Source organism: Typha latifolia, chromosome 6 (genome assembly GCF_019914945.1).
Source record: "Typha latifolia isolate L0001 chromosome 6, TyphaL0001v2, whole genome shotgun sequence".
Lineage (NCBI taxonomy): Eukaryota > Viridiplantae > Streptophyta > Magnoliopsida > Poales > Typhaceae > Typha > Typha latifolia.
Genome location: NC_133091.1, coordinates 7502522 through 7526766, shown reverse-complemented (window position 1 = coordinate 7526766; position 24245 = coordinate 7502522). Strand labels below are relative to the sequence as shown.

General features: G+C 40.1%; 1 protein-coding gene across 3 annotated transcripts in view; it reads right to left on the bottom strand.

The window, feature by feature from the left end:
• Positions 1-16553, bottom strand: part of LOC140790430 (protein HUA2-LIKE 2-like) — a 34008-nt gene extending 17455 nt beyond the window's left edge. For 2 of the 3 annotated variants that reach the window (XM_073140517.1, XM_073140519.1), the window contains exons 1-3: positions 16094-16553; positions 13960-14036; positions 3324-5444 (exon numbers count right to left, since the gene is read on the bottom strand). In XM_073140517.1, the coding sequence (XP_072996618.1) occupies positions 3324-5444; positions 13960-14036; positions 16094-16528 (2633 nt within the window). In that variant the 5' untranslated portion in view covers positions 16529-16553. Of the gene's footprint in view, positions 1-3323; positions 5445-13654; positions 13695-13959; positions 14037-16093 lie in introns of all 3 variants that reach the window. The other variant, XM_073140520.1, reaches the window with a different exon arrangement.
• Between the last annotated feature and the right edge of the window lie 7692 nt (positions 16554-24245).

The window sequence follows — 24245 nt, the reverse complement described above, 5'->3', positions numbered from 1 at the left end:
TCTCTATTAACAAACTTTTGGTAGAATTTTATATCCCTTAGTTTCAAATAAATGTAAGGGAATTGAGAAATCTACTTCAAATATTATAAGCCAAACAGAGGCAATATAGGCCCAACCAGAATAGCCAACTAATTAATGATTAACCATCGTAGTGCTATTATCTAGGTAGAAAATTCGTGTACATAAAATACACTCTAAATCATGTGTACAATCTTATTGTTTATTGTTCTTAGTCAACGCACACAACACTTGGGTAATTGGAGTGAAGAAATCAGATCAGAATTCAGTTTTCAGCATTCCTGTAGCAGATTTACAGAATGTGTAGGATCGAGCTGTGCCACTGTTCAAACAGTGATTGAAGGCTCAAACATTTTGCGAACACCAGCTTTGAAAGGTTTGCAGAAACCCTGAGACTGAGCCCACAGATGAACAAACTCTAATGGTCTATTAGTACTGTTTGAATACGGCAGCACACATTCAAATAAAAGGTGGCACTGAGCTGAGATGGATTGAGGAAGTTTAGTGAAGAATTTAAGCCATCTATCAGCTGGAATCTCTCTCCACTATTTAAGAGCAACCTTAGGGGATTTCAAGTTATCATTCTCACATCCAAGAAAGCCTTAAATAGCCACAAGGAGAAGAGAGGAGAGCTCCATTTCATATGCAAAGGTCCAATCACCGTTGTTGAGCTTTGAAGAAGACCTCGAGTAGCTTGAAGCTTGTTCATCCATCCATTACCACCACCAATTTGAGGAGGAGATATTGCGGAGCTTGAAGCTTGTTCATCCATCCACCACCACTACCACTTTGAGGAGGAACTGTAGCTGGGGTGGCATACCAAGGCAGAGGTGAACTAGCAAGCACCATGTTAACCGAGGATTTGTAAGCCTTGTATCTGATTGTAGTCCTCTAATAGATAGATATGATTGGGCAGGTCCACAGTTTTTCTCTTTTTTTGTCTGATAGAAAAGTTTTCCACGTAAATTTTGTGTTTATGGATGTGGTTTGTAAGCAAGCCTTAATAACTTAATATTGTTCATCTTTATTAGAAACTCCTTGCATGCTAGACCTCTGGTTACTTATTCTAGAATATTCTGCCTAGAGATCTAGGGATAGCTTGTAGCATAGCATAAACCTTACTAACACATATATGAGCTTGTTTGGGATTTTCTCAAGTCGTTTCAGTGCAAGACATCCTAGGATTAATCACTTTGAAGTGGCAGTCTGCTTGCATAGTTTATTACTTTCTAGTCTTGAGCACTTTCTCTTAATTTATTTATTGTTCTTGTGCTCTTGCTATCCGTTTTGTTACTATGGATATGTCTAGATAGAGTCAGCCAACCATGAGACTTCCTCTTATGGATCATTCCAATTAGCCAAGGATGAGGGCTTCTCTCAAATCCATAGACAAGATAGCGTGGCTATCGGTCATCCAGGGATACTCAATCCCTCGTGCCTTCGTGAGTGACGATGCCTTTAGAGACAAATTGATAGAACAGTGAAACAAGACCGACTACGATAATTCAAGGTGGAATAGTGAGGCACTAAACATCATTTTTCAGTGGTGTGACCTAGGATAGTTTCGTACGATTTGTACCTATAAAGTTGCAAAAAGGATGCATGAGACATAACAAAAGCCACCAATGCTACAAAGCTCTCTAAACTCCAAAGGCTAATTACCAGGTTTGAGAGGGTACAGAGGAGAATGAAATCTTTGATTAGTCTTACACCAAGTTGAGCGATATTGTTTCTAGTTTTAATCTTAGCAATAGAATCACTGAGAGTAAGGTTGAGGAAAATACTTAAATCTATACCCGAGGGTAAGGCTGAGGAAATCTCTTTCCACTATTAAAGGGCAACCTTAGAGGATTCGAAGCGATCTCTCTCACGTCCAAGAAAGTCCGAAGGAAACACCAAGAGAAGAAGAGAGGAGAGATACATTTAATATGCCAAGATCTCATCAACACTGATGAGCTTTAAAGAAGAACTTAAGAACCTTGAAGCTTGTTCACCCATCCACCACCACCAACACTTCCGAGGAGAAGACCTATCTCCGAGACAGCATACCAAGGCAGAGGCAAGTTTATTAGAAGCATCGTGTTAACTGAGGGTGTACTCAAGCGAGAAACTCAGGGGGAGTCTATCACCACCATGTGTGATCGGCATATCATGTGTGATCGGCAAATCATGTGTGTTCAATTTGAGAGATTATATCCGATTGTAAACTTCTAATATATCGATTTAATTGGGCAAGTCCGTAGTTTTTCCTTTCTTGTGTGATAGGAAGGTTTTCCACATAAATCTTGTATTTGTGGATGTGATTTCTGAGCATGTCTTAAAAGCTAATGATCTGTATTAGACATTGCTCTTTGCATGCTAGACCTCTAGTTACCTATTATAATATGTTCTCCCTAGAAAGTTATCCCTTTCCACGTAAATATTGTATTTGTGGATATGATTTCTGAGCATGTCTTAAAAGCTAATGATCTGTATTAGACATTGCTCTTTGCATGCTAGACCTCTAGTTACATATTCTAATATGTTCTCCCTAGAGATCTAGGGATAACTCGTAGCATAGCATAAACCTTAGTAGCACATATCTTAGCTTGCTTGGGATTTTCTCAATACTATACACAAAGAGGGAAAAAAAAGTTTATTACCCAAGAAATCCACCAAACCAATTCAGCATCAATAAAAATGCTGATTGCTTTAATTCAGAAAGAAGGCACAGGAATTTTCCAAAATATCACATATTCTACCTCCCCAAAAAGTCAGAATTCCATTTTCATCTTGCTTATTCCCTAACCAAAAAGATCTTAAAAAATATTCAGCAGGATGTGGATACACAGTTGATAAAGCAATCCTATTACAATCTGTTATTCTCCTTAACAGGAACAGCCATGCATCTTCCTTGGGTTCTGATGGTGTCATGTTGCTACAAGATACATCTCCTTAACAGGAACAGTCACTTGGCTCTTCAAGTGACAATAGTGCCAAAAAGGAGGAAAAAAATAATGCAACTAGTTAAGCTAGATAAAAAAAATAACAAACTATTACCTGGAAGGCTGGAAGGCTCTAAGATAAATGCATATACTTGGCAGTGGTGCAAAAAAAGAAAGAGGAAAAAAATGATGAAACTAGATGAGCTAGATACAAGATAAAATGTCAAGTGGAAGGCTATAAGATAAACTCACATACTGCCTTGTAAAACAAAAGCAATAAAAGATTTGGCATAAAGAGAAGCAAAATAATTTATCTCCTTAATCCAGGCTGCTGTATAGTTAAGTGGCCAACAAAAAGAAGTCTATGAATTAAAGACTTACAAATTAGATGTTCGGGTGTGTGCATCAAGTTGAATGTCAGAAGATTTTGTAGCCACAGAAGATTTACTTGTTGAGGAACCCACATTTCTACCAGACACAGCTTGAACGGATGCCTCGAGGACAGAATCACAACCATCCAAACCATTCAAAATAGAATCCCTCTTTTGTCTGATTGGCTCAACAGATCCATCATCACCTCTTTCTATGTGGAAATGAAGGCATTTCTGCTTCGGCCTCTGTACTTCATTCTCGTTTACTTTATCTAAAGATGAAGATAACTGATCAGGCACCACTTCAGAAAAAGTAGGATTTACGTGATTCCCAACAACCTTTAAGGAACAAGGTGGCAGATTTGTATCTTGAACATCAATCACACTCGTTGTAGACATGTTAGCCCCACCATAATTTTTGCAATCCAGAGGGATTTCTTTCCAATCTTTTTCCTGAGAACAGTTAAGGGTATCATCTTTTTTCGCTTCTGAAGAAACTAATGTTGGTGAGTGGACATTTTGTACAGTCAGGGCAGATGCACTACTTTTACCTGCAGGACTATCCGAAAATTCTATACTGTCAGATGTCATAGGGCTCACAGCATTCACATCAGCAGAATGATGGAGAGAACTTGTCATTGGAGAGCTAACACAACCATTAGGGATCAAGTCAACAGATCTTGAGGCCTCATGATGATCATCAATAGCTTCAGCATTGGCAGACATAGCTTCTAAAGCACGATGCAGGCGCTTTGATGGAGGCAAAGCTGCTTCCACATCTACTGTTAGAACCTTTGGTTGAAATGTATTAGTCTTCAATAGAAGATCTCTTCCTGAAGGAACAGAGCAATTATTCATGGGTGAAGTATCGTAGTCTTCCTTGACCCAACAGGACATTGCATTGGTGGAACAATGATTTCCAGAAGTAGTGACTGTGTCAGGTTTATCACAGTTATCATCAATTATTGTCATTTCCAATTTGTTATTACCAGAAACAAAATCAACTACTTGTGTTTCCTCTGACAAACTTTTGTCCATCCTGAGTCTCGCTCTCTTAACTGGAGGAAGATGTTCATCTCCATCTGATTTATGAATACAATAATTAACTGCATTCTGACAAATTGGAGACTTTGGACGAATTTCACACAACTCAACCTTCAAGTCTGGCTCCTTATTCAATCTATCAAATTCTACAGAACTAGCTAACCTCTTTCGATTTGGTTTCCTTTTTTTCTTAAAATAGAGCGTCTTTGTTCGGAGATCAAATTTGTCATTCAATATAAGTTCTTTCTCCATGGATGCATCCACAGATACTTTAGATTTGCAACTACTTTCTGGCATACTCCCAGAACTTATATTATTATCCTCATGGTATGTTTTACATAATTCAGACAGCCTGTAAATTTGGATTTCATTAGAAAGCAGACCAGAAGAATGAGGCAAAGTGTCATCTATATTTGATGCACAGTAGTCATCTCTTACATCATTATTTTGTGTGGACTCTTCCTGCACCTTGTTGGCAATTAAATCACCAGAAGCTACATCTGAATCATTTAGTGCCATGGTGGATGCCTCAACCTTTTTGGGCTCACCATTTGACAAACTTCTAGACCTCCAAAGCAACGGTGACCTATTTTGTGTGGTAATATTTTGTTGTAATGTATCCACTAGTCTTTTCTTTCTTGTAGTAGTAATAGTAGTAGTCAAGTGGTTATGACCAAGTTCATCAAGAGTAGATGCTTTTTCAGCTGGCTCATTGGGGGCTGAATTCCCATTGCAGTGTTCACCTTCCATCAAGGTCATAGAGGTTTCTTCAGAACTGACCATGTCACAGCTTCCTATTGAAGCACATAGGGTTTCTGACTTATGGTTATTGGCCATGAAGGAGCCAACTTTTGGACTTTCTCTACCAGAACTGCTATCAAGAGATTCTAGGTTTCCAGTTTTCGGTCCACTACAATCATTGGCCAAACTAAACTCATTATGTTTCTGTTTCTTCAGTGACTCATAGATATCAATTATCTCATCAACTGCACGAACAAAATCTGACCCTTTACCCTGGCGCTTCACTGATAGACTTTTCTTCTTTTCTTCAGTGAATGCTTCAATATCAGCATAATTGCAAAAGGCGCTACATAAATAATCCAAGGTCAGACAGAATTCAGTAGAAAAGAAGGCACGCAGTGGTCCAATGAATTCAGAAAAGAGATTAAAGGAAATTTGACATGCCAGGATAGCAGTTAGAAATATTGAAGTAATGCAAATTATACTACTATAATATATGTATACTGATCTAAAGAACATAAAGATGTACCATCATGGTAAATCATGGAAGAAAGCTAGTCAAGATACATTAAATGTTGAAAAGCTCAATGAATTCAAATTAGTTTTTCAATTAAAAAGAGATATGCATATGCATCTACAGAATTATTCTGAAATAACTTCTTTTCCTAAGTGTTTTGCATAAGACATGTTCATTAACTAGCATTTTGAAAAAAGAATCAAGACCACTTTAATAATTGTAAGCTAAGCATATGTATTAGTTCCATTAGAAAGAATTATAAAAAAATAAAGGATATTGAAACCGTAAAGGCACAATTTACCACCACAATAACATAGATCAAGTCAAGGATTCTAGTCAACACAAACTCCAATACATTAAATGTTGAAAAACTCAATGAATTCAAATCGGTCTTTCAATTAAAAGGATATAAGTGTATGCATCTACAGAATTATTTTTAAATACTTTATTTCCTAGGTCAACATGCATAAGACATGCTCATTAACTAGCATTTGTAGTAAAAATGTTGACAAAAGAATCAAGACCACTTTAATTATAGTGAGCTAAGCATATGTATGAGTTCCATTAAGAAAAAACCTATAAAAAGAACTAAAGGATATTGAAAATGTAAAGACACAAGTTATCACCACAAAAATATAGATCAAGTCAAGGATTCTCATGCCAGTGGACACAATTTATTACTATGGCAAGTTCTAAAATATATAATATGCCCTTTTAGAGATTAAAATAGCTTTTAATGGTTACAAGAAAGTATTTTAGCCCTAGATATTGGTGTAACATGTCCAATTTTCTATAGAAATAGGAAAATGAGTTATCTTCCACGCCATAAAACTATGTTGAGGCTAAAAGGTGCAAACATGATAAATAAAGTTAAGGACAAAATTATGGATATTTGAAGTAGATGACTTAGAAGGTGGATCAACATATGCAAATTAGGGTTCACTTTTGATCATTTTATCAAAAAAATTCATTTTTAAATTAGCAGAAAGAATTTGGGAAAACCGTAATTAAAGCTGAAATTTCAACAAGTAAATCATTAAATTACAAATTTGGGATGAAAATAACCATTTGAAACAGACCTCATGGAGTTAAAGTTGGTTTCCACATGAATTAGACTCCAATTTGATGACTTCCCTGCTTTTTGCTTTTTCTAAATTGGGGCAGAGAATCTAAATTTTGTATTTATTGGTGATATTTTGACAAAATGTTCAAATCAGTTGAGATGGATCCATATTGTAGTAGATCTATTTTGATCTTACAACTAGTAAGCTCCAATTAATGGTTTTTCCTACCTTTCCTTAAATAAGTCTTAATCATGCTTAATGCTCAATGGGCCATGAAGTATGTTTAGCCACTTTATGATACCCTATCAACACAATAGGAGCATATTAGCACTCTGATATGAATCGAGTCAGGTTAGATCATATCATGAAGACATTGAACTCAATAATTCGAGTTTTATCTTATCTACTTATATAATTTAGTCAGAGTCTAGAAAGTTAGAATTTATTTAATTTGCTAAATATAATTATGTACAGTTTTGGAAAAATATCCAAAAGATATTCATCGAAAGTCCAAATATTACGAAACCAATTGAAAAAAACAGTCATGATCTAAAACTTTCATATTCAAAGTTTTTTTCATATTCGAACTCTATTTACGGCAGAATAAAAACTAATCTAAGAAGGATAAGGAAGACTAAGTTAGCTAAATTTATTAGTTTGTTTATTATTTGGTTTCGGACTCTTTTGTTTTATTTTCTATAAATAGAGTCTTATGGCTTGTATCTTAGGCATGCTTTGAAATAAAATAAAGTTATCTTCCTTAATCTCTTTGTCTCTCTCTATCAATCTTCTTCCTATCATCTAGTAAATCATTTTCTCCCTTACCACCCCTTTCCTTTTAGCGATTTTTACCCTCACAGTGACAATATTCTTTCTCACCGTACGCAAACCTTCTATCTCTAACTTCTCCCTTTCATCTCTGTTTGCCTTAACCGTCTCTACCTCCCGTACAGTTTTCACCTTTACATTTACTTGCTACCACAATTGTAGGCTAATCATAACCTTCAACCATCTATCGCATCCACATCTGTAAGCCACCACTACCATCTGTACCGGCGCCACCCCATCACTATCGACCCGTCACCTCTATTCGACACCTAGGAATCCATGCCTCCACCCACGAGGTTCATTCTTCTTTAGGCTTCAGTAATCAAACCTCGCAATCTCGAGTTCATTGGAAAGCTCTCTTCGAGAGCATTTATATATCCAAATTACAAGAAGATTCAATGGGTAGATTTGATGAAATCGTCCTCACAAGTTTCGTCTTTGAATCGATCTACCTAAAAACCGTTACGAATCGGATCAAGCCGGCTCGTAACAATTAGTATCAGAGCAAATGTGTCATTGGCTGTGAACAATGGCAAACAGCAATCATCTACATCCTGACAAGAAGACATGGCAATCACGACGCCCACCAATCCACCACAAAGCGGCTCGCGGCCACTCGCGACAGCTACGAAAGCGGATCCAGCTTCTATTTTCATGGAACGGATTTTGGAACGGATGGAGACATACCACCAACAAATTATGATGAGCATAAAGGCATCCCAATGGAACATTGAGGTGCTTATGCAAATCCTCCTCAACTAGCAACATCAATCGCCCGTCAAAGATAAGCCAAGGTATACATCACCGTCAAAGAAGACCTTGCTGACCACACTGATAGCTAGAAATCCCAAAGCGGCCACCAATTATCACCGACCGCCACCCGAGCTGTCGATCGACAACATTGAAGATTTGAAAGATTTCGACGATCCAATGCCTCGACGTTTCAATCCTATGGTTATGGTTGCCTACCAAGGTCTTTCCCAATCTGATCGGTTGACTCCTTTGACTCTCGACGTGAGCCAACCCGCATGCGTGGCTTGGGCCAAACCTAAGTCCATTTTGGATTGTGGATGAGTCTAGTCCTAGCTCTAGACTAATTGGTCGAGCACCAACTAGCAAGCCATATCTGCACTTGGTCAAGTCGTAGCCTCCTCCACCAATCTTACGCTCTTAGACTAGGCTCAAATGTTAAAGGAAATAATTCGACAATTACGAAAGGTTTGGAAACCACCATAGACATCTTGAGGACAAGGTGGTCGAAAACGTGTTGATTTGATGCGAACCAAGTCAAGTTGATCACATCATGAAGATATTGGGATTGATGGATCGAGTTTGTCAGAGTCCTCGTAGGTTAGAATTTGTTTGATTAGCTAAATCCAATTATGCATAGTTTCGAAAAAAAAAATTCACCGGATGTCCAAATATTACAAAACTAATTAGAAAAAATCGATGACGTAATGATCTAGAACTTTGGTATTCAAAATTTTTTTAGATTCAAACTCTATCTATAGCGGAACAAAAAACTAATCCTATAAGGATAAGGAAGACTGGTTTAGCTAAGTTTATTAGTTAGCTATCCACATTCTCTTCCACAACAATAATATTCTAAGTTTCAAAAGGATCCAACGAGTAGATCTAACGGAATCGTCCTCGCAAGTTCCGTCCTCAAATCTATCCAGATACTATTATGAATTGGATCAAGTCGATTCGTATCACACTTCTCATGCCGATTGGAAGGGCAATCCTAGAATAAGGTACACTATGAAAGAACTAATTGATAGAAATCATAAAATTTCACATGAGAAGTGACTTAAGAGAATATAAACAGAGAGGTTCAAATGTAGATAGTATGTATTCAGCAAGGATCTTGTCGACTAATTTAGACAGCAAACTAATCAATATAATATCATCTAATCAATAAGAGCGCATAAAGTGAGTTAGTTCATCTTCAAAATATTAAATAATATACTATCAGCCATTTTAGTAAAATCAGATAAAATCCAAATTAAAATAAATCATGTTCTTTCAAACATCATTTAAGAAAACTTAGATATGAGAATGTTTCAAAGAAAGTTGACAAAAATTTCAAGCAGTTGGTGACCCAATAGTTCTGTCATAAGAAAACCTACTTCACCATTGCAAAATAAGCTCATGCAGTTAGGTAACAATATTCCCTGATTAAAGTGAGGAGTATAGACAAAGCAGAAGATAATTGCCAGATAATAATCCCATACATGATGTATAGAATTTCATTCAGCTCTAAGGGTTGTTTGATTTCTTTTATCAGTAAATTTTAATGAAACGAAAATAAGAAGTTAATTGGGCTGTTAGGTCTCAATAATGCTAACAATCACACTGTCAATGTAAACTATAAACACTAAAAACTGAGTCCTGAGAAAAAGGTGGATCCTAAATTTTTCATAAATCATGATCGATAAGCCTGACTAGTCAGATTCTTTTCTCCACCACCATTTGCACCTCAAAATTGATAAGCTTCCAGCTTCTACCTATTTCCCTACACCCATATCAGCAATGAGTTCATCTCAACAATGGACCTTAAAAGAAAGGCCTTGTCTGCCAACATTGATGAACATATGCAGTGATCTTCTTAGCTAGGAGAATTATTTTTTCTATGGAACTAGTGGTTACAAACTTATTGGACAGGATCTGACAACTGAGATTGGGAGCTCGAGCGAGGCAAAAGTGCCTAGGCCACTGTTAGAGGAGCTCAAGAGGAGATGAAATGGTTGCGTGATTGATGACAGTGAGGGGGGATTTGTTGGAAGAGGGGAATAGGTAATGGAAGTAATGCATCCTAACTCGTGTTTTAGTATGACAAAGTCGAACCTAATAACATAACTCATGTTCTTTAGAACTCGTAACTTAAATCAATTTTAATAAGATAGGATAGCAAAATATGTTTTAGAAAAAACTGTCTAAAATCTCAGCAACCAAACAAGGCAAGTTCTCTCACACAGATAGAGAAAATTCTGTTGTAAGTCCTCATGCATGATTGCCAACTTCCAATGACTACCAAGACAAGTTTGAGAAATGGGCATCTGTACAGGGAGGAAAAAGGAAAGAAATCCACAGCTGAACAATTCTTTCTTTGTCAATAACTACATAATCCTTCTCTCAAGCCTTCTTAGCTACAAGATATGCTTCATACCCCGCCCATGACAATGAAGAAATTTCATATCAAGGGACTTATTAGTTTGTTTTAAATCAATTTAGGTTTTATATGCTTCAACAATTATTTTGGGCTGTCCACATCGAAATTGGCCCCTAGATTAGGAATTAACTAGAATTTAATAATAAATATATTCCTAGTACTACGGTAATAGTTAGCCACTTTGTAAGGTAACGTATTTGGTAGGAATTCCCTTCCAAATGGGATTCCAAGTTGCTTCCTAATTGAACACCTAAAGCTTTTCTTACTTAAAAACAAAACCATGAATCCAAAAATTGGCCAATCCAAAATGGGATCGGTTGTACCCGATCTTAATCCAAGTCCAAATTGGCTACTACCGGATGGGTATTGGACTCAATATGGATCAGTCAATCCGAGTAAGGATCAACTGATTTAGGTCGAACGGGTCAGATCTGTTATTCAATTATTGATGTCCTTATTGTTTTCTTCCTCAATCTCTCTCTTCCAACTGACGCCAGTGCTTCTCCAACGCAGAAATCCAGCTCCGGCAAGTATTTCAAACTCCGGCAAACACAAATACAGCTCCAACAAACTCTAGTGACCTCAGGTATGTTGTCTTTTTATTTATAAATTCTTCTATCCTATCTCTCGCTTCTTCATTGCATAAGCAGATATTTTTTCTTTTTTACTTTCGACTCTTCCTCTCTCTCTCCTTCATTCCATAAGCAACAAAATTTTTGTTCTTTTTCTTTTCAATTCTTCCACTCTCTCTCCCCTTCTTCTTCATTGCATAAACAGCAGATTTTTTTTCTTCTTTTTTCCTTTTCGGTCCCCTTCCTCTCTCCTTCCTCTCTCTCCCTCTTTCTTCTTCTTCACATTAGAAGCAGAACTTTCTTTCTTTCGGTTCTACTCTCTCTCCTCTCTTCTTCTTTATCGTAGATGACGCAGAATAGTGATTTTAATTATCTTTTTTCTTTACTATCATTTTTTTTCTAAATTTGACATAATATTTAGAATTTACGTAATTAAAAAATAATCTGATCAGATATAGGCAGCCAATATATATCATTTTCCTGGGCAACCAATCACGATCCCGATCCTGAGTTCCAAAATTTCAGACAAAACGAACTTAGAATTTGGGTTCTAAATATATTAACATCCCTATGTACCCTAAAGCACGAGAAAAGAGAGCCTATGAAAAAACTATAAAGCAGCAATAGAACCAAAAGAGCTAATAATCATCAGAAGGTCTTAAATTATTATTATTTTATTTTAAAGAGTCTAAATTAGGGTCTTATTAAAGAGATTGACATTAAAGAGATTGACATTAAAGAGATTGACATTACTTACAACTAGAGAAGATCGCTAAAGAGATAATCAGATTCTTGCCGATCAATATGAAGATCTACTATTCGACTCAACAAATCCACCCACTTAATTTGTAATGCTGGCCATCCAAAAGAATATGATCATTGAACTATTGATGGATAGATTCCTTACTGCAATATACTATGCTGAGAGAAACTACATTGGTCTACATCAAATTATGAAGATTAAATGGCTTATTTGATATTTAAGGAGGATTGGGTTAGCCTGAGGATGAAATCAGTGCAGTGTAAGCATATGATGAAGATCAGAAGCCTAGAAAGCACTCAAAAGTCATAAAATGTGTTTTCTTTAGGGCAACTTGCTTTTTTCAAGCTTTTATTCAAGGTTTCCATGATAGAGGAGAGTAAAAGAGAGAGATTAGTAGAGGCTAAGGAGCTTGTCGAAGAGAGAGAATAAAGGAAAAAATTGCATATATGAGGTCGTCGGAAGTCAACGAAGACAAATCTGCATCGGAATAGTTCGTCAGACATTGATGGAGGCGGAAACTACGTCTAAGAAGCATTGGCTTAGGAAAAGAGGAGTGGCAGAGGAAGTTAGAATGTTAAGGAGAGAGAGAGGGAAGTCAAAGAGGGTTTTAAGGGAGAGAGCATCAGTTTGGATTTTTTGAAGTGAGGTTAGAGAGTTAGTGGGAGAGAAAGTGAGAAAAAAAATTTTACTTGCGTAAGAGAGGGAAAAAGAGTATATCAGTGGTAGAGAGGGATAGAGAGATAGAAATTAAGAAAAAGATATTTTTCTTATTTTTTAGACTTCATATATTACTAATTTATATTTCTATATTATTATTATTTTCTATTATTTATTCTGAAATTTTTAGAATTTTTCTGTATTTTAAAAATTATTTTAAAATATAGGCCGATATGAACGGCTGATACAATCGATATGTATCATTTTTTTGGACGGCTGAACCCGATCCCGATACTTGAGCCCTTGCTTTTATTTAGTTTATTTAGGAGTTCTAAAGAGTCCCTATTAGACATTTAGAAGTAAAAGTTGCTTTATTAGAGAGCAAGTTAGGGTTTCTATACAAACTCCATTAGAGGATTAAAAATCAAAATAAATAATAAATGGATTAATGAAAGAAGAAGCTTCTTTCAACAGGTTGGTTTGTTTATCCCTCTTCGAAATCTTGTTCTCTCATTTCCAATTTTTCTACTCACTATTTGTCTCTACCAAATGGTCCATCATCACATCATAGGGCACCCTATACACATTCCTTATGGCCAAGTAGACTATCATTCTCTCAACCAAAAGCTATGTAGGCCTTCTTTCCTTCCTCAGTTCATCTCCGTAGCCAGTTTGGCCATTTTTTTTGCTCACCTTTCTTTCCTCCTTGCTAAACTGAGGCTTTAACAAAAAAAATTAGTTGTTATCCCTGGGTTCTAAATATTGAAAGCTTGTCTATGAAATAATCTTAAACCCACTATCTAATAAAGTGAAATGAACAATTGAAGAATCTATAGGCACTCATGTAGTTGTTCATGAACAATTGAACATATAAGAAGTCTCACACCTTAGTTAAACTTAACGCTAATAATCTCCTATCAAGTAGATGTGTAATTTAATCATAGTTTCTTTTCCTTAAAAGATGAAAAAGTAAAATAAAGTACCTGATAGAGAACAGCTGAACCAATTGATCCTTAAAAATAGCTGTATGGAGAAGATATTAAATGGTAACAAAAACCACCTAATAAATCAATTGATGATGTTCAGTTCAAAATTGAAATCACAAAACCGTCCCAAGATGGTTTGTTTATTAAAAATTGAAAAATCCATGTCCAATAAATACTTCTCCAATCCAAGACATAGGTAATACCAATAGAATAAGAGGAAAAACCTTTATAGAGTTGGAACTTGAAACTCGATTTTAAAAGTAAAGCCAAACAACATCATAATTAAGTGTCACAATACTCACATCTGTTCAGTTCCATAGAAGTAGACAAGCATCTTCTTTCTAACAGATTTAAGGCCCCATCTCTCTGGCTCACTTATCTGCAGCGGAATTAATATCCACGAATAAAAAGTCAGTACTTGGTACTGTATGCAACAACCATCAGCCAAGTGATACTGTGATACAACTTGATACATGAAGCACAATATCAAGAAAAAAGATTACAAAACATTAAAGAGGAAGCAGAATAGCAAGATAAAAATGAAAAATAGAATACTAGAAGGAAGGATGAAGTGTAAGAAAGACGGTGCAATGGTGTACAAAGGTAGAAACTGCAATCAGGTTATATTTCTTTTTTTAAGGAATTAGGCATTCCACCCTTTTATGAATTTGAACAATTGAACCTGTAGCAAGGTGGGTATACAGTCAATCCTCCCTAGATACAAGACTCAAATAGTAGCGCCACATTACAGTTGCACTCCAAGCATCCAGCACAATCCTATCATATCTACAAAAACTCTCCAACACACTTTTACAATGAGGGCCAGAACCAAAGGCATAGCTTCATAGAACCAATGCTTTGCCATTGAGGTTCCGCCTGGGTGGTAAGGCATCTTATTGGTTATTCAATTGGAATGTTTACATATACCCTAAATCAAGCGACATCTGAATACCTCCTGATAAAGTCACAGAGACAAAGAAAACACCAGAAATTTGAAGGTTAAAAATACCATGAGAAGGATGGGTGGTTGTCTGGAGTTCAAAAGGAGACAAAATCAAAACAAAGTACATGATAAAAGCATTGCGATATCATCCATACAAAAAGAGATCGCCATAAATATGAAGATCATGATCCATAAGTGGTCAAGAAATGGTCTTTCACCCACAAGTACATCAACTCTACAAGGATTTCCGCCTAGGTCAGAATCTGGATTGACAATCAATTAATCATTGAACATTGCAAAGGCACAAACAAAAGAGGGCACAAAACACAAGCAAAAGGATAAAATGGATAGCATCTCAGATAATATGCAAGAAAATTTCTCTCCAAAGACTGATATAACGAAGATCTTTCTTATCCTATACCAAATTTCACAATGATAACACACCCAACACACACCCAACAAAGGGTATCACTTCATGTACATCCATTCAAGCATACACAAATCCTAGCAAACAAAAAGAACTAAAGAAGTGAGACAGCAAGAAAAGGACCCCAAATAAGTCACCCTGAACAAGGAAGCTCAGCTAGGTTACCAACTAAATCATTAACCGACTAACAAAAGTAACAGAAGGGAAAGGAAAAGAAAGGAAAGGAAAGAATTGGAGAGCAAGAGGATATATGAATCGAATGTAACACTAAGAACAACAAAAGGAGAAACTTTGTTGCTATGCAGGCATAATTTTCTAGGAAAACTGGTGCAATATTTTTCATCCTAACCAAATTCAAAAAGACAGCAGCCTGAGTTAATCATCAACATTCACCAAAACAGGTCCAAGCAAGGGTACCATCTGCATCCATAGTCGATTAACAAAAGGAAAACAAGAGAAAGGGTTGGAGGAGTAAATAAAAAAAATCAAATGAAAAATATCCAAAACAGAAAGAAGCGCCTTGCTTGGCATGCAAGGCCAACTTTCCTCAGGGCTGTAAAAATAAGATCTTTTTTTTTTACCCTTTCCCCATATTTCTCAACAATAGCAGCCCCAACAAAGAAAATCATCCACATCCACGCCCCCACACACGAACCCTAGGTAAACAGAAAGAACTAAAAGAGGCGACACGACTAAAGGAAAAAAAAAACCCTAGATCAGATGCAGAAGAGGAACAGGAAAGGGTTACCATGGCCAATAAAGGATGCCAAAAATAAGTACGCCACTATGACAAGGAGGCATAAGTTACAATTTGCATCCCTAATCAATTCATAGATTGAAGAGGCCATCAGAGGGATTATAACCCAGAGAGAAACATCAAAAGGAGCATCTTGGTTGCTATGCAAGGACAATTTCCTCTACAGACCAATAAAAAGGAATTTCCTAACACAAACCCCATATTTCACAAGACCACAAACCCTAGCAAAAACAAAATGAACAAAGAGGCAGCACCGCAAAGAGAAAACCCCAGATCAAGATGAAGAGAGGACCAAGAAAGCGCGCCTACCATGGCCGGCCAAGCCGGGAAGCCCTTGAGCTTTGCGAGGACAAGATCGCCGACCTTCCACTGCTGCGCGGCGGCGGCGGCGGCGGCGGCGGCCCGTGCAGATCCCTTCTTCCGAGCAGGAGCCATGGCAAGAGCAGGGAAGATGAATCTCAGGCCACCTATCTCGTCCGCTAGGGCTAGGTCATGCGATTCGAGAAGACCGTAACCGGCTCCTCCTTCGTCCTCCCTTGGCCAAGAGAGAGAGAAGAGTTCCTCGTGGTTCCGACGGCGGTGGACGCGGTGATGGGGTTTGCAGGCATCGAATCGGCGACGGCGGCAAGAGAGGAGATTGTTTTTCCTATTTGGGGAAAGGGGTAAAGAGAGAGACGGGAGAGAGCTTGGTTTGATGAGGGTGTGGTATGTGGCAGAAGCGCATTCACATCCCACCTCTTCCATAAATCGTAGTGGTACTAATACGTGGTAGAATGCACGTATGGACGGTGGATACGAGACACAAAACATATTACATACATCATTGCGTGTGCATGAGAGATTGGGATTGTGGATTTTCCTTCTTGAAGTGGGCCGGCATATTAGTCTAGGGCTATAGGCCCATTTAAATAGTAGAACCCTATTGGCTTCCGTAATGTTAACGAGAGTGAATTTTTTGCTGAATGTGCGACCTAGGATATGAAGGCATTCCATACACCTGGTGCAACAACCAACAAGGAGTGCGACGCATCTGGATCCGGCTAGACAGAGCTCTAGCCAACACGGCCTGGGTGAGTGAGCATCCGGAGTGCAAAGTCCAGCACTTAGTCCGGGGGCCGGATCACGCGCCGCCGCTCCTCACGGTGCTCGCCGGAACGACGAGAAGCAAGAGACCATTCCGGTTTGAGCTCCTCGGATGGAGTATGAGGAGTGCCCGAACGTAGTACAGAAACCCGGGAAGCCGCAAGCAAACGGCAACCCAATGCAAGCCTTCTCGCACCGCCTGAGTGAGCTGAGGAGGAGCCTGAGCAACTGGAACCGCGCGGCGGTGGGGAACGTGGAAAGACGGCTAAAGGACACCAACCTGAAGCTGGCTGACCTAGAGGAGCTTGACGCCAATGGGCTGCTGTCGGAGGAGGGCATGCAGAGCCTGAGAAGCTTCTACAACTACAAGATCGCCCTCAACAGGCAACTCAACATTAAGTGGCTGCAACGTTCCCGCCTAAGGTGGACGGAGGAAGGAGATCGCAACACCAAATTCTTCCACCTCTCGGCTACCATGAGACGCAGACGCAACTCGATTGCCAGCATCCTGGGTGACGACGGGCGCTGGATTCAGGAGCCGGCGGAGGTGAGCCTTTGTTTCACTGCCTTCTACCAACGGCTCGGGGGTGAAGCGGATGAGGTAGACCACAGGAGTCGGGCGTGGCCATCTCTTCCTTCCATCTCGCCGAGGAAGCGGCACTCCTGCAGAGGCCGGTGATGGAGGAGGAGATCAAGGAAGCGGTGTGGAGCCTGCCGAAAGGTAAGGCCCCGGGCCCGGACGGGATGCAAGCGGAAGTCTACACCAAATACTGGGATACCATGGGAGGTGACCTCTACAGGGCCGTCGGGCACTTCTTCAACAGCGCCTCGATGCCTAAAGCTTGGGGGGATACCTTCATCACCTTGATCCCAAAGAAGGAGCACCCTGTTAAAGTGGCGGACTATCGGCCGATCGCCCTGTGTAATGTCAGCTACAAGGTAATAGCAAAGATCATGGCAAACAGGCTTAAGGCAGTGCTGGCCAAGATCATAGGCCGGAGCGGGGCGGCTTTTGTGGCGGCGGAGCATCGAAGATAACACGTTGGTCGCCCAGGAGGTGGCGCACTCCATGGCCACCGACAAGAGCGGCGAGCCTATCATGATGATCAAAATGGACATGGAAAAGGCGTATGATCGGGTCGGTTGGTAAGGCGGTGGTAGGCGGCCTGGCGGCGGATGGGTTTCCCTATTAGGTGGTGCAACCGGGTGCAGGCTTGCACGCCTCCCTAGGTTTGCCTTGGCGATCAACGGGAGCCCGACCTCCTGGATCACGCCCAGGAGTGGCCTGCGACATGGTGACCCGATATCTCCCTACCTCTTCATCACAGTTACGCAAGTGTTATCGGGACTTATCAACGAGAAGGCAGCCCAAGGCCTTCTGCGAGGATTTAGAGTCAGAGAAGTGCAGCTGTCTCACCTGCTATATGCAGATGACCTGCTGTTAATGCTGGAAGCCACGCCTGCAAACGCCCACAGCATCCTGGAGAGCCTGAGCCAGTACGAGCGACTCACACACCAGCGGGTGAACTACAGCAAGTCGGAGCTGTATCTGCCACGCAGGGTCGGGGCCGAGGAAGGCTCCCACCTCAGTGCCCTGCTCGGGCTGAAGGTGGCAGGCATGCCGTTCAAATACCTCGGGGTGCTTATCTCGGGGAGGAGGGTGAAGGTGCGGGCAATGAGAGCGGTGGAGAGGATTAACAAGAGGCTAGCGGCCGGAAAGGGACGCTCCTTTCCCAGGCCGGCAAGCTAACCCTGATCAAGGCGGCGCTGCTAGCGATTCCGTCTTACTGGCTAGGTAGCACGTAACTTCCTATGGAAAAATCAGGACGGCCATGGCCTCCACCTGATGAACTGGGCGCAGGTGACGCTCGCCAAACGTCAAGGAGGTCTCGGGGTCCGTAGGCCGAGGAGGCAAGAACGGCTCACCGGGGAAGCTGGTTTTCAAATTCCTAAACAGGAGCGGGCGCCTTGGATCCAACTCATGCAAAGCTAAATATGGGAGACTTCACCCGTGGGAGACTTCGAAGAGCCGACAACCTTCATGGATGTGGAGGGCGCTAACTAAAACCGCAAACCAGATTAGAATGGGTTGCAGAGTTCTGATAGGAAATGGCAAAGGCACAAGTGCTGCTTTCGACCCGTGGCTGCATGAGATCCCGTGGTCCAGACAGCCTCGGATCCTGGCGCCCAGGCTCATGGACGAAAATCTGAGCGTGGATAACCTCACCAGAGACGGGCAATGGACCTCGGAGCAGTTGGCCAGGGAGGCAGGATCTGAGCTGGCTTTCGAGATTACCAACTGCACCATGGGAGCCGCCGCTAGCGAGGACCGGTGGATCTGGTGGCCGCACCCACGGGGAATGCCTTCGGTCAAGGCGATATACCAGTCCCTGCTCCCTCAAAGTGCTCAGCAATGGGCAGGGTGGAGTAATCTTTGGCGTCTCCAGGTTTCGCCAAGGATCAGAGTCTTCTGCTGGAAGCTTCTGTGGGGCAGGCTCCCGACGCGAGCCTACCTCCGCTACCTGCATATCGGCCCAGAGGCTAGCTGTGCCATGTGCGGGCTGTTTAGTGAGACGAGCGAGCACCTCCTCTTCTCGTGTAGATACAGCCGGGAGGTATGGGCGATCCTGGGTACCAGAGAACGGCTGGCGGCGGCGGAGATTGACCAAGATTGGATCACGAAGGAGTGGAGTGCGGGCGCAGAGGAAGACGGTCGTGCCAAAAGTTTGATAGCGTGCATGCTGTGGTCTCTGTGGAAGAGCAGGAATGGCGTGGTGTTTAGAGAGAAGCGTACGCCGGAGCTTGCCGTGGTCAGGGCTGCGGTTCAAATGGCGGAGGAGTACAGGTGCGTAATCAAGCGGAAGACCCCGAAGTTACGAATGACAAGGAAACCCTGGGAGCCGCCGGAGCCGGGCTGGATCAAAGCAAACACCGACGGAGCGCTGCGAGCTGGTGCGTACCAAGGCGGAGCAGCGGCCATTTTCCGTAACGCGGAGGGAGAGTTCCTTCAGGCGGGCTGGGAGCCGTGCCCGAGCACCTCGGCGCTTCAATCCGAACTCTGGGCTATTAGACTAGCGTTGAGGATGGCGAGGGGAGGTCCCAGGCTACAGGTTGAGTCAGACTGCACCGAGGCCATCAGCTGCATGCAGCAGCCAGAGCGCAGCCCATGGCGCGTCCGAAACCTCGCGCGTGAATGTGCGCAGCTAGCCAATAGTTTGGGTGAGGTCAGGTTATCCCATGTAGGGAGAGAGGCCAATGCGGTCGCTGACTGGGCAGCAGCGAAGGCCAGTTTGGCCTCGGGGTACTGCCACGTGGAGCGTCTAAACAACGCTCCACCGGAGATCTGTAAACTGTTAGCTGTCGACGCGGACAAGTGGCGACAGAAATTATAATCTAAGCTGACCTCAACTCTTTGCAGTCAAAAAAAAAAAAACATACCATTACAAAATCCAAGGATTTTCCTTTTAACTTGGCTAACAACACGAAACAAATGTAACAAAAATGGTAGTTTATTCCAACTATGTTCAAGAGGTGATAGGTGATAGAAGAGAGAAAAAAAATAGTTATAAGTTTAAATTATTCTTAAAATTATAAATTTGCCTATGAAATGATTTGTACTTGTGTTTTCGATTCATTTACATGACATATTTTTAACTTTCCTAAAAATATTTCTCGACTCAAATTGGGACTTGGTAGCACTTAGTATATTGAAATCACCATCGATGGCCACAGATAGTCAAGGTTAAGACCTCATTTCTGTAGTGGTCTAGTAGGTCTTCATTGCCATCCGCAGCTCCTAAATCTTTTCCTCCATCATTAGTATATTATACAAATCATCGTCTAATACAATGAAGTATAAATATAATCAATAACAATATAACTCGATTTCTATCTAAACTATCTTTTATACCATCTCAGAATATCTCAAGTCGCTATCACATATCACATATCTAAAGAGTTAGAAAAGAAATAAAAAAAGTCATAGCTCAGTAAATATACCTTACACCGAATCAATTATGTCAAATAGAGAGTAAATTATGTATTAGATAATATGAATAAAAAGGGAGCTCATATCATGAATGAGTATATCAATGTATCATCAAACCTCAATAATATATAAATATTTGGTAGATGTCATAACTGATCAAGTATATAATTATCAATAATGTATAAATAAATCTTCATATCATACCATCATTGTAACTCTCTCAAATATGCTACATATGATGCATGTCAACCATGACCATAGTATGATATCAAATACAAATACATACTCCACTATATGCTAAGGATATCTTAGTCATAATCATATTCTACCATATGCTAAGGGTATATCAATATCTATCCAGATCGAGTTCTCCACTAGTTAATAGAAAACTCATGAGGGTAGCTCGCCACACACATGTCCTATGCGCACCAGACTCAACTGACCTCGGACATGAGCCACGAGATATCACATATCAGCGATCATAATCATCACATCATACACTCCAAACCCTGGCGCCTACTTGAGTATCCTCATGCTTTTTGTATCAAGTTTCTTATTAATGAGATTTATCAATCTCCTATATGATAAATCATGTGCATTTTTATCTAGTACTATAACTAATCAATGCATATTAGAAATTTAGGTGGAAGAGGAGTCAAAAAAGATATGATATGATACAATCTCTAAACATATATCTTTCACATGCATACTCATACTAAAAATCATCTCGACATAAAGTCATAATAGTATAGTCATCTCTAATCATCTATATATATCAATGATATATTCATATCCAAGATCAGTCTAACCAAATGAATGATAAAATATCCTTGACCGAAATTATCTCTATAAAATATCATATAATCATCTTGGAAGTGATAAACTCTAATACCACTAATAGGCTCTAATACCAGACTGATGAGCTCTGATACCAAATTGATAGGCTCTGATACCAATTTGATGAGTTCTTGTACCAAAAGGTCGGCTACGAAACAATTCCCTTAAGATCTGAATTTATTGTCGAAAGTAGTCCACGTAACCGTGGGAAAATATTAGTTAAATATTCTTCGATAGTCATACAATTACGAAACTAAATGGATTAGATTCCCTTAAGATCTAAATTTATTGCGAAAGCAAGTCCGCGCAATCATGAAAAAATATTTGTCAAATATTCTCTGGTAGTTAGCAAATTATGAAACTATGTATATTAGATTTATAACTTCCTGATCTACAACTTTTATATTTACGCCCTTCACATATTCGAACTATAACTGGGACGAAAACACGGAATAATGTGGGTGATGGTGGTTGTGACGAGTGGAGTGAATGTTAGGGTTATGGATGGGTATGGAGGTGAAGGTGGATTGTGGATATGATTTAGGGATATAGACGAAGGGAACAAATTGGTTGAGATTCCAAAGAAGAGGGGTGGCTCGACAGTCGAGGGAGATTAGAAGTTAGAAGAAACCTTGTCGATGATAGAGGTGGAAAGATGGTGAAGAGGGAGGAGGGAGATTAGGATAGATAGAGGATAAAGAGGCAAGAAATCAATATTCCAATAGCATAATAAATTTGACTACCATCCACATATATATATATATATAGGCTAGCCAACAAGTCCTAAAACAATATGTAACCCTAATTCTAGAAGATTCTCGTCGATCGCATTCGAACACGCCCGATTGCGTTCGAACGCACAATGTGTGTTCTCTGTATTTGCGAACCTGATGTAGGCGTTTGCAAGGGCGTTCGAATGTGACCTCATCTGCATTCGAATGTGACTTATAGGAATTTTATTTTAATGAAAATAAACAACTAATCAGTAAGAAAAGATCTTAACTAAATGTATCAACCCACCACGCTTCCCTCACCTTACCCTCAAGGTGAAAAGTCTGGGAAACGCTCCAAGATATCAGTCTCCAACTCCCATGTCGCCTCATCGGATGGCTTACTAAGCCACTCAACTAGAATCTCCATCTCTAATCTAGTACCATGTCGTTGTCGTCACCTAGCAAGTACACAAACTATCGGTTTGGCGTGATAGTGCATCCACCGCTCTATTTTTCGTTTCCTTCTTGTATTTTATTTCATAATCATACCCCAACAATTTTGTGACCCATCTCTGTTGTGCCGGAGTGTGTATACGCTGTCTCGTAAAGTATGGAAGACTAATTTGATTGGTTCGTATAATAAATCGTCTACTAATCAAATAGGGCCTTCACTTTGTCACCGCATACAGAATTGCCAACATCTCTCTCTCATAAGTTGATAATTGCTGAGATTTTTATTTTAGTTTTTCAAAGACTGAAGTGGCTTCATCCGTCCATCTAAAAGAGTCCTTCAACAAAGAAGTGAGAGGAGCAGCGATCTTGCCATATCCGATGATGAATCATCAATAATATTCGGTTGGCCCCAAAAATCTTCTCAATCTGGTGGTAGTAGTAGGAATATGCCAAGCAGTCATGCATGCAACCTTTTGACGATCCGCCGCTACACCTTCCGTTGAAATGATGTGGCCTAAATACTCTACTTATGGTACTTCCAATAGGCACTTAGACTTCTTGATCTTCAATTGGTTTTGCTTTAACAAATTCAGCACATCCTCCAAATACCGCCAATGCTCCAATTCATTTTTGCTATACACCAAAATGTCATCAAAAAATACCAAGACATACCTTCGCAATAGAGGTCGAAATATATCATTCATGAGATCTTGAAAGGTAGCTGGAGCATTGGTGAGACCAAAAGGCATCACTAGGAACTTGTAATGCTATTTCGTAGTCCGAAATGCAGTTTTGTGCACATCCGCCAAGTGAACTCTAATTTGATGATACCTAGCCCTCAAGTCAAGCTTGATGAATATAGTCACCCATGCAAGCTTGTCTAGTAGCTCATCTATTACCGGAATAGGATACCAATCCTTGACGGTAATAACGTTTAGTGATTGATACTCAATACAGAAATATTATATCCTGTCCTTTTTTCGCACCAATAGCACGAGAAATGAGTATGAGCTATGACTTGGTTGAATGAGACCTTGCTCCAACATCTCGGCTACCATCTTTGAGATAACTTTTTGTGGATACCGATATGGCCTCACATTTGCTGGTGCAGCCTTGGGTACAATCTTTATGTGATGGTTCGCCGCTCTCCTCGGTGGCAACTCCTGTGGCTCTTCAAATAGTCCAGAAAAATTATCTAATAAATTAGACAATTCAATGGTAGTATTTGAACTCATTTGAGGGTTATCTCCTACTGGTTCTAACCGAAGAAAATAGGTCAAATCATACGCACAAGGCAAACCTACCATAGGCTGCATCGTAGGAATCGACGAAGACCGTATGCCATCAGGCCGCACATCTTTGTTTCCTTTTTTTAATTTCATCCACA